General features: G+C 35.1%; 1 protein-coding gene across 1 annotated transcript; it reads left to right on the forward strand.

Annotated features, from left to right (window-relative positions):
* The first annotated feature begins 1,032 nt into the window (after positions 1–1,032).
* On the forward strand, positions 1,033–7,520 carry LOC110695275 (kinesin-like protein KIN-14R). Its single transcript, XM_021872528.1, has 19 exons — positions 1,033–1,635; positions 2,293–2,591; positions 2,688–2,859; positions 2,957–3,027; positions 3,115–3,298; positions 3,714–3,823; positions 3,921–4,020; positions 4,098–4,184; positions 4,310–4,486; positions 4,607–4,880; positions 5,077–5,238; positions 5,390–5,605; positions 5,690–5,727; positions 5,818–5,981; positions 6,077–6,328; positions 6,420–6,482; positions 6,561–6,635; positions 6,732–6,797; positions 6,902–7,520. Exons 1-19 carry the CDS (start codon positions 1,380–1,382, stop codon positions 7,364–7,366), a joined length of 3,231 nt encoding a protein of 1,076 aa, XP_021728220.1. The 5' UTR covers positions 1,033–1,379; the 3' UTR covers positions 7,367–7,520.
* Positions 7,521–11,932: the final 4,412 nt, after the last annotated feature.

Raw genomic sequence — 11,932 nt, forward strand, 5'->3', positions numbered from 1 at the left:
ACAAAAAACAACTAACCAACTTGAATTATAAATCATATTGATCGAAATCAGAGACAAAATTGATCAAAATGAACTTCAATTGACTTGAATTATAATAACAAACACAAATTGAACTAAAATAAAGGCTAAATTGATTAAAAAAAACACTTGAGAAATTGAATAAAAACAGATATTCTAATAAGAATTTACGTAAAATAAAAAATCAAAAACAATTTAAAACAAAACAGCAAACAAAATTGAATTATACCTCACATTAATCGAAATCAGAGACAAAATTGATCAAAATTGAACTTAAATTAAATTGAATTGTAACAGCAAACATTAATCGAAATAATAAAACAACTCACATTTATCAACGAATTAATCAAGCAATCGACCAAAAGTAGGAAAAATAACTTCACAATCACGATCAAATTCGGCAATCGAAGAATGCAGGACTTCATTATCACAATCAACAGCTCCAATCAATGATTCATCCATGAATAAGAGAAAAATAACGTGAATGAGAGAGAAATAATGTTGAAGAAGAGAGAGAAACTACAAAAAAACGAACGAAAAAACAAAAAATTAGGTTATGAATCATACTATCTCCGTTTTTATTTAGTTAACACCATTCTCTTTTCACGCTTGCCAACACACTATTTTAATGATTAATGTCTCTAATTCTCGACATTATAAAATTATAAAAAATAAATATTAATAAAATATACATTGAGACGATTCAAACAAGATCCCACTTGATATATTTTATCGTAGCTATAAATCACAAAAGCTAGTTAAAGTATAATTTGTAAATAATGTAAAAGTCAAATAGTGTCAACTAAAAAAAACGGAGGAAGTATATATAAATGACTTGAAAGGTAAGAAAGGAAAATAATAAGAAAAAGGAAACAAAAAAGGAGAAAAAAAATAAAGAAGAAAACCAGAAAAAGAGTAAAACGACGTAGTACTATGGGGGGAGTAGGGAGCTCTACCTGGTGTAGGTAAAAATTTTCGTTGTTCTATGTATCTTTGGGCCTTGTGGTGGGGCCATGGGGAAAAATAGAATGGGCCAAATCTTCCGAAACTGTATGGCCCATAAAGCTCCGGAAATTTTTTTTGTTAAAAATAAAAATTAAAAATAACCTTGTAAAGCTAACGTATTCATTATTGATTTGTCTGTCATTATTTTATATCACCTCCATGTAACGGCCAATCTTCATTCTCCAACGGTCGAAATTGCAAAATTTGAACACCCTTCGCACTAAAAAGGAAACCCCAAAAAAGACTCATTTCTTACTCTTTATATCTCCAAAATTCATAATTTGAAAACTTTCATCAACATTTTTGAGTAACAATTCAAGCAATTGATTGATTTTTTTTTTTCTTTTTTTTTTCTCATGGAAAACTGCAAATTCGACGAATTTACCAAAATAGAAACCCTAATTCCGGGCATTTCATCTTCTGGGGTTTTGGATTGGGAGAAGAAAGATCCACCTGAAATTCACCAACAAGATGTTATGGTCGAAACAACCCTAATTGAAGAATTTAAGGATTCCCAAATGAACGATTTTCAAGAATTTTCTGGGGATTCTATGGTTTGCGACCCGAGTTCGAAATTAGTTCCAAATGGGTTTTCAAGATCTTGTTGTACAGGTTAGGATTTTTCTTTTTTTCCCAAATATTGTTGGTTATTGGTTTTTAAGCTCTTTGAGTTTTGATTTAAAGTGATTACATTTGGAAAAAAAATAAATAAATACAAATTGGGTGTTTGTAATTTATAGTACAGTATAAATTAGTCAAATGTCTACTGCAAATGCTGTCTGAAGGGTTGATGAATTTTTTTTTAATTTATGTAATTAATGTATATGACTAGCTTTTAAACCCGTGCGATACACAGCTAAATGAATGAATTCGAATAAGCATAAGAATGATCTATATACTATATGTTTCATAAATTTTATATATTTGAGCTGTAAATGTGATTCAGTTACCTTGATGAGTAATGCTGATTAGGTTTGAAGGAAATTATTTTGAACTGAAATTTTATTTTCTTTAGGAAATACTGTTAAATGCAACAAAAATCAGCATTTAAACTTGATTTGTTAATGCTTGTTTGTACCTTGCTAAAAATTTTAGAGAGGTGAGATGAAGGGGAAGGAGGGGAGAAGATAAATTGTGCTTTGGAAAATGTGGAATCTGTTTTTAGAACGAGGAATGTTGAACTTAATAGTGATTATACAATTATTATGGTTTAAGGGCTTAGAGAATTTTCTCCTCATCTCCTGATGACTCTTTGCTTTTTGTAACTAGAGGACATAATCACATTTGTTAATGCTGGCTGTGAGGCTTCAAGTCAAGCAGAATTGGTTGTAGAATTTTCGGCAGATGATAAGTATCTAGGCGGGGATGTTACAAGGACAGATGAATGCATAATTGAGGCTGGTGATTACCCATTTGTATATCAGTCTGCACGATTCGGGAACTTTAGCTACCAGTTCAACAATCTTCCCCCTGGGGATTACTTTGTTGACCTTCATTTTGCTGAGATAATGTATACCTATGGGCCTCGAGGAATGAGAGTATTCAATGTCGTGATTCAAGATGAGAAGGCAAGTTTCGGCCTAAAATCTTTCTGATATGACCTCTTTATGCTGAATAGTTGTAGTGTACTAATGATTGTGCTCTAAATGTCATAAAACTGGCAGGTTCTCTCTGACTTTGATATATTTGCCGTGGCTGGAGCAAACAAGCCACTTCGGCTTGTTGACTGTAGAGTCACTGTTAAGGAGGATGGTATGATCCTAATAAGGTTTGAAGGTGTTCATGGAAGTCCTATAGTTAGTGGAATTTGCATTCGCAAAGCACCAAAATTGGCAGGTAGATTCCACCTAGAATTTATAGGTTATTCCAAATCTGACTTCACAAAGATGCAACTGATTCTAATTTTATTATTTTTACTTCTACTTGGACATAGATTCTCAGGTGACGCATGAAGTATTTAGGTGTCAGAATTGTGCAGCTGAAATAGAAGTTCTTCTAGCTCAGGTAAAGAATGGGCACAGTGCAGTTCTCGATTTCTAATGTTAAGTTTTTATTGCTACTTCTGAATCATGTAATGACACTATGCATCAGGAAAAGGGCTTGCGACCGAAATCGACAGCTAAGTATGAGAAAAAGATAGAAGAATTAAGTCAGCAGTGTCAGCGCAAAACAGATGAATGCTATCAAGCCTGGATGTCTTTGACAGCTGCAAACGAGCAGCTGGAAAAGGTTAGAATGGAGCTTGACAACAGAGTTTTCCAGTCTTATTCTCTAGGTAAGCACTTCACAAAGCCCTTTTATGTCAAGTACAACAGGACACTATAAATTTTCACCTTAATATATTTTTTCTGCCATCTGATGTCCAGTATATGAAAAGAGTACTGTGGCATCTTCATGCATCTGCTTCGTAATTCTTCTGGTGCTTTTTTCTTGTTTGAAACAAATTGTGAGATTGCTTCTCAGTTTTAAGTCCTTATTTTATGTCAACTCACTGAAAATTTTCATAAATGAGAGTTCTAATGTATGAGCCTTCTGCTGATAATTTTCTGTGTGGTTTTGGCAAATGATTTGATATTGTGATTATTCAGTCAAGTATATTCTCCAAATATCTTAAATTTAGATACTAAGCCATGCTTATTTATTGTATATTACCTCCCTGATATTTATTTTTTTTTCTTTTTTGTCTATAGACCAGACTGTGGAGAAACAGGCTGAAAGTTTAAAAGCTATATCTAGCAGGTACGAGCAGGATAAGAAGTTCTGGATGACAGCAATATCTGGTTTAGAAGAAAAAATTAAGGTATAATATACAAGTATTTTGCACCCAGCTTTTTAATTAATTGAGCTTCGTCTGCAATGCCTTTATCAAGCAAATGACGAGTTGCAAACTTACACAGAATATGAAGGAAGAACATTCTCAGCTTGCCCACAATGCGCATGAAACTGCTGATTCAATTCCCGAGTTATCCAATATGGTTTCAGCAGTTCAGATGCTAGGTAGGTTTGGATTAAAGACACAGATCATTGTTCTGTTATTCGTGGATGTTAAGAGACTGCATGCAATTTTTCTGCAGTTGCTCAGTGTGAGGAATTCAAACAGAAGTATATTGAAGAACAAAAGAAGAGAAAGAAGCTTTTTAATGAAGTTCAAGAGGCCAAAGGCATGTTCTTTTTATATTGCAGTTTGAAGCTTATCAGTAGTAGAAAAATCCTGATATAACTACCATACAGCTTTTCCAAGATGAAAATTTAAAATGAAGATTCTGATTATTGCTCTTAATTGCAGGGAATATCAGGGTCTTCTGCCGTTGTCGGCCTCTCAGCAAGAAGGAACAAACAGCCGGATATGCAACTGTAGTTGATTTTGATGGAGCCAAAGATGGAGAACTTGCTATTTTGAATGGCGGATCAAATAAGAAGATGTTCAAATTTGACAGAGTTTACACACCAAAGGATGATCAAGGTACACTGTGGAGGGTTTGATTTAATGCTATACAGCTATTGTACCAACTTCTTACTTGGAAGGCTACTTGTTCATGCTGTATGTCTAAGAGCTTTACTCAGCCGTGTTTTCACTATGCAGCTGATGTGTTCATGGATGCTTCTCCAATGGCAACATCGGTTTTGGATGGGTATAATGTTTGCATATTTGCTTATGGTCAAACTGGAACTGGGAAGACCTTTACAATGGAAGGCACAGAGCAAAACCGTGGTGTGAATTATAGAACTCTTGAGATGCTGTTTAAAATTGCCCAGGAGAGGAGTGATACCTACACCTATGACTTATCAGTTAGTGTCCTTGAAGTCTATAATGAGCAGATCAGGGATCTCTTGGGTTCCTCACCAACCTCTAAAAAGTAAATATTGACCTCTTTCCTGTATCCTGTTGCTATGCATTTCACTTTATCCAGAAGCAATAGTGACATATGTGATATGGGCAATGGCAATCAAGTTCATTTTATCAAATGAATTTTATATTCTGTAACTTGCTGTTGCTCATTGCACCTAAAAGACCACTTATTGATCTGTGCTTTTCTCTCCTGGTGGTATCAGGTTAGAGATAAAGCAAGCTTCTGAAGGCTCGCACCATGTTCCTGGAATTGTTGAAGCAAAAGTGGAGAATACTAAGCAAGTGTGGGAAGTACTGCGGGCTGGGAGTAATGCAAGGGCTGTTGGGTCTAATAATGTGAATGAGCATAGCAGCCGTTCTCACTGGTTAGTCAGATTCTGTAAATTGTTTATGCCTTTTGTCTTCAGGTGTTTTGCCTTCAGTTATTGTATTTGTAGCACCCTGCCTCTTCTGCCTAATTTCAGGATAGTTAATTTGCTGTATCTATGTACCCAAAAAATTTATGCTTTTATGCAGCATGCTTTCGATAATGGTGAAAGCAAAGAACCTGATAAATGGAGAAAGCACAAAGAGCAAGCTTTGGCTAGTAGATTTGGCTGGTAGTGAGAGGCTTGCAAAGACGGATGTGCAAGGAGAGAGGCTGAAGGAAGCTCAAAATATCAATAGATCATTATCAGCTTTAGGAGATGTGATATCTGCTTTGGCAAACAAAAGCAGCCACATCCCCTACAGGTCAGTATGCTTGATCATCTTGTATATATGATAGTTACACAGCACGAGCTCATTATTTGACCTTTGTTTACACCATGGTGTCAGGAATTCCAAACTCACACATCTGCTGCAGGATTCATTAGGTAGAAATCATATTCCTTTGATTTTAATTTCCAAGAATAGATATTTTTCTGAATGCTCAAATTCTGCTTTCTACTCTATATATTTTACAGGAGGTGATTCTAAGACATTAATGTTTGTACAAATCAGCCCATCAGAGCATGACTTGGGTGAGACTTTGAGCTCACTAAATTTTGCCAGTCGAGTCCGTGGGGTTGAACTTGCCCCAGCAAGAAGGCAGATGGATACAAGTGAGCTTCAGAAGACAAAGATGCTGGTAGCCTCTTGTTTTTTAAGTGCTTTTATAATAATTTTGCCATTTGAAGAAACTTTTGACATGTTCCCAACTATGCCTCCAACACAATGCATCAGCTTGACAAAGCGAGGCAAGAATCCAAATCCAAAGAGGAATCCATAAGAAAGCTAGAAGAGACCCTCCAAAACATTGAATCTAAGGCTAGGAGCAAAGACCAGACTAATAAAAATCAGCTGGAAAAGATTAGAGACCTTGAAGAACAACTAGGGTTGAAGGCAACTTCACACAGCCATTCGGAGAAGCAGCTTCTACAACTTCAAGAAAAATTGAAGGGCAGGGAAGAAGCTTGCTCTGTTTTGCAACATAAGGTTTGATATACTTCATTATGTTACTGATTATCTTTTTCTCACTCATTTTTGATGGTTAACGCTGCAATACTGTTTTCTGGTTATTGTGTAGGTAAAAGAGTTAGAGGACAAGCTCAGAGAACAACAATTTCATGATTCTGCAGCCTTACAGCAGGTATCTTTTTCTTCTCCTCTGCTGGTATGTTCTCATTATCTTATCTGTTCACTAATCGTGGCATCATTTTTAAAACAGGCAAGGGATCTTGAGAAGAAGTTAAAAGAGCAAGTGCATGAATCTGAAGTTCATTCTCTAGCTCTTCAACACAAGGTCTGGTTGTGTTGCATTACGCTTACTGTGTTTCTTTGTACTTGTCTACAATTCTGTTGATTCTAACTATTATCATCCCCTCAATCTGGATTTTAGATCAAAGAGCTGGAGCAAAAGATAGAGCATGAAAGAAATACCGAGTCTAACTCTCTTCATCAAAAGGTCCCTTTCTATACTAGGGTTATTAATTTGGCATCTAAATTTCATGATTTCAATGCAACGGAAATTATTTTTTGTTAAATTAATGTCATTGACTTGTTTGGCAGATCAAGGAGCTCGAGCAAAAATTGAAGGATCAAGAAAGACAATTAGAGCAAAGGATACTGCAACCTTTGGACCATGCTGAAGTAGCAGGTGCCACTCCTGTTGCAGGAAGGCCTTCTTTACGAGATGAAACAATGATCGAGGCTGATCCCTTTGTTTTGAGAAGCTCCAACTCATCAAACAGGATGAGTCATGGCTCCACAATGTCAAGAAGAAGTGATATTCCCACTGAAACCAGAAGGAAACGAGGGTTCAGAAGTGGAGAGACGGAGAACCAAATGCCCGCTCCAGCTCCTTTCCATGATAAGAAGATCAGGAAATCTGACCCTCCTAAGCCAATATCTCGTGTCACAAAGACCACGAGACCTGTGGCTGCCCCTCCTCAGAGGCCCCTTGTTCACAGTAGAATTACTAGAGAAAAAGATACCAAAGAAAAGGTAGTAGCTAAGAAGAGGATATGGTCCTAATACTTCTTAGATTAGAACTCAAATAGGCATAGCTAACCGTTTATTACAGGCAACTAACTTATGTTGTCTTTGTAGTGTGTAATCTTTGCGTTGAGCTACTCAGTGTGTTTCATATCTATTTTAAGTGATTTTTTCTTACGTTTCTCTTAAAAGTTAAAACTAGTTTAGTCACTTTGAAATTTTTTTTTCACAGGCTAGCACACAACAGAAGATTGTGTATACGCTTGTTCAAGTTAGTCCCCAGTGCAATTAAGGTATTTCTTGCGCGAACACACTACTAACACACTCCTTTCATTTCTACCCCCAAAGCCGGTCACCTAAATTTCCAAAGCCTAGCGAACATCTTGACGATATCTAAATTTTATTTTATCCAGTTTCAACCCAAACCAAAATTGACCCGAACGGAAAATGCATAGTATAATAAATTTACTTAATTGATTAATATTCTCCTCTTTTCAAAAAAAACTGAATAGAAGGTGACAGAGAAGGAAACAAGTTTCTGTGCGATGTGATGAGCGTATGCAATTTTCTCGTTTAGAGAGTGGACGTTTCCACCGTTTAAAAACAAGCTAGTCGTTACAAAATCACAACATGACAAATATTCCCCAACAAATATTTGTTACTGTCTCTTGATTAACAATTATGAAGCTGACATCCTTTGTTATGTCTCTTCCATGCTTTGCTAACACATTTTCTTTATGTTTGTGTCCTACATTATTTTGATACAGTAACACAAGTAACCCTTCTAGTTAAATATAACATGAGTAATAACATAATATTGGTATCGATAATTAATTCTAGCTTCCAAGACCTTTGAAATTACAATTTTATTGTTATTGTAGATGGGTGTAATAAGGTTGATAGTTTAAGCTTTTAATATTCGGCAATTGGTAGGCCTAAACCATAAAAGTGGATAGTAATAATAAAATGAAGGCGGGTGTAAAAGATTAATATCACGATTAAATTAGAATGGGGAGAATATCTAAAGCAATTAAAATTCGGCCCTTGATATAGGCCCCATAATAAGTTTCTTCCTTATGAAAACAGGCCGTTTCTTCCATTTTCTATTGAGTTACTTACTTACTTGTACGAGTAGTACCATGCATACATGATACAACCCTTCAATAGAAGAATATAATAATCAAACTCTGAAAATCATTAATATATTTGCATTGATTATTGAGCCATGATTTAAAAAAAAAAGTACCATTGCTACTAAGGTAGGTACTATACTACTACTGTGGTAATAATTCTTGTGATGCAATATCATAAAAGAGCCGCTTGAACTTAATGAATTTAGTTGTTCGATCATGAAGTGTAATTTTTGGCTAGCTAGCAAGCTTCTTCATTCAATTTCATTTATTTATGCAACTAATTTTACCTACGTACAAAATATATTAAATGAAGGTGTGTGGGTCCATATGATACAATGCTAATTACTCTCTCCGTCCCACAATATAGTTTCTGTTTTCCTATTTTGGAGATCCAAAATGTTGTTCCCGTTTCTATTTTTGGATAGGACCTTTATACCATTATTTTTTTTAACTTTATTCATTGAACTTCCTAATTTACCCTTAAATTATCCACTTGTATTGTACTTTTTTCCACTTTCTCTCTCTAACTTTTGTCTTTAATAGTACTTTTCACTTTTTTTCCCCTTAAATTATCCATTTGTCTTGTACCTTTGTCTAGCTTTTTTCCACTTCTCCTCTTATTTCTTAAATACAGTGAAAAAACACAATAGGAAGTATATTATGGGACGGAGGGAGTATAAATGAAGAGTAACAGTTCAGTTTGTTTCTGATTGATTGAATAAAGTCCATTGTTGTTGTATAATATAATGTTCATATCATATACTGTAATATATAGTATGTAATATTGTGGGACATACAACTATATAATATATGATATGTCATGAACTTCTTGCGTTTTGTGAAGTAGGGATTGACGGTTTTGAAAATGACAGTATCATCACATATAAACAATATCAAGATTGATGCATCACATGAAAGATCCCCAAGCTAGCTAACTGCTTAAAAAAGTTTTTTCCATTCAAGTTGTGAATCTTTCACGTTCATCATGCATGCTCTTCCCTAATTCTTAGCTAGCTTCTTGTTCCATCTATCCCCACTTCAAATCTTCATCAGCCACACAACGTTTCATCACCATCACAGTACATGTGATTTGTTGGTTCGTGGTTCGTTCCGAACAATTCCTATGTTGTATCCTTAATCGGGTGTACAAAAATTGTGTTAGCTCTACTAATCGGTGTTTGCAACACAAAAGGTGCACCGTACTTATGATTATTATATGAATGACGTATATCAAACATGCAACACGAGAACATATATGGAAGTTGTATATATGCCGATTGTGTTCTGCACGTAGACTCCTGGCTAGACCTACTGACAAACGTGTCATGTCGTATCGTGTTCGTTTTCGTGTCGGAAATTAAACGGGTTGGGGAAGATCAACACTAACCCGACCCATTTAATAAATGTGTCATGTCATGTTGACTCAATTAATTAATCATATCGAAAACCCTTAACACTAACCCGCTTTGTTTGTGTTCGGTTCGTGTCATGTTGTCGTGTTTAATTGAAAAATATTGGTCTTATTCAATATATTTATCAATAATTCCATAAATTATTGGGTTTTTATATTAGGCGGGTTGGGTCATGTTAATTTCGTGTTGAGAATCTCAACACCAACCCAACCTGTTTAATTAAACGTGTCGTGTCGTGTTGACTCGTTCAATTAAACGTATCGAAATCTCTTGACACTAACCCATTTTTTCTGTATTCGGTTCGTGTCGTGTTAGTTTTTGCCAGCTCTACTCCTGGCTAACTCCCTCACACTGCGCAAACATGTGTTGGCAGTGGAATAATTTAGAGCACGCAGTTTGAGTCCCGCTTTATGTAAAATGTGTTTATAACATGTTATATGTCATTATTAATTCATTTCATAGCGAACTAGCTAGGTCAAATATTATGTACTCAATTTGATTTATTTTTTAACTTAATTGTTTTAGTACAATCCATCATAATTAATTTATTGATTCAAGGGAAAATTATATTGAAATAAAAATTGATGTGGAATTTAAAATTTAGAATCAATGCCATACATAGTTTGTTCTTTGTCTTGATTGAGCTTGAAGTTTATTGTTCAAATATAATATAACTTATGCTATCATCACATGCAATATTTTTACAGTTTATAGTTCATTTTAAATCAAGAATTATGTTAATCTGAATGGAATAATGCACAAAGAGATTATTTAAAATATTCTAAGGAGAGACTAAACTATCATTGTTGATGTGAAAACTAAACTATCATTGTTGATGTAAATCAAGAGACTAATTCTTTTGAAGGGTCTAATACACTTTTAAAAGGTCCAAATAGCTATAAGCTGCCCAAACAAAGAAATAAACAAGGAAAGGTCCACTAGATCAATGGGGAAAGAAGGAAGCTTGATCACCAAGGATGAAGATGTGCAGCAGTGAACTTCCGGCGACTATGACTGTGGCCACGCGCCGATATGGGGCCCACGCGCTGGCTTCTCGACACCGGAATGAGACCGGCTACATTCCGGTCAGGTGCGTGTCACGTGGGGTGGCGCGTGTGGTGGTGAGACAACGGCAAGTTGAAATGGATGATTTCTTTTACTTAGTTTTTTTTTCTAGAGTTTTTGCTTGCAAGTTTTTACCTTTCACTTGAAAGGATTTTTCTTGATTTAAGCACTTAGGATAAGTTTTATTTTCTGTTATTTAGTTGTTATAAACTTCCTAAGGTTGTTAGGAAATTTTTTAGGTAATTAGAGTTTGTTTAGGATTAGTTTTCCTATTCTAATTAGAAGTAGTTATTCTATTCTAGTTAGGATGTTTGGAGAACAAGGTTAGGGGTTTGTCCTCATCCTTGTAGGAGTAGAATTAGTTGCCTCCTATGTCTATAAATAGGGGTAATTTTCGTGGCTTTAGATAGATAGAAAAATCAGATTGTTTTAATACAAATTGTTTAACTTTGCTTAAACTTTTCTTTGTTAGTTTTCAATTCAAGGAGTTGTTTTGATGATTAGAACGTTCAATTCTTAGTTCTAGGAGTAGTCTAAGTTTCGATCATCAAAATACTTAGTTCCAGGAGTGGTCTAGGTAGTTTGAATAGGCATTGAATTCGTTCCAGGAGTGGTCGTTTTCAAAGTCATATCCAATCCGTTGTTCTTAAATTGTTCGATTTTCTTAGGAAATTTGGAAGGCTTGTGTTACTTGTGTTATTTTAGATTCTTTATTAAGTTAAGGGGTTTAAATCCACATCAATTGTTCATTTGTTAGTATTTCACTATTCTTCAATGTGGGATAATTGTATCTTAAAATGGTGCTTTCAACATGTGAGTCATGATCGAACGATCCATTCATCGGATCTTTATGACCTAAACACACAATGCATTTCACTAATCAATCAAAAGAAACTATAAGTCCAAGTTTATGATTCTAATTATGGCTAGCTCCAACCGCATTATATAGTCCTATATTAAGTTTTCACCGCGCAGTTGCGAGATAGAGCAGCCAA

The sequence above is a fragment of the Chenopodium quinoa genome, unplaced genomic scaffold (assembly GCF_001683475.1).
Source record: "Chenopodium quinoa cultivar QQ74 unplaced genomic scaffold, ASM168347v1, whole genome shotgun sequence".
Taxonomy (NCBI): domain Eukaryota; kingdom Viridiplantae; phylum Streptophyta; class Magnoliopsida; order Caryophyllales; family Amaranthaceae; genus Chenopodium; species Chenopodium quinoa.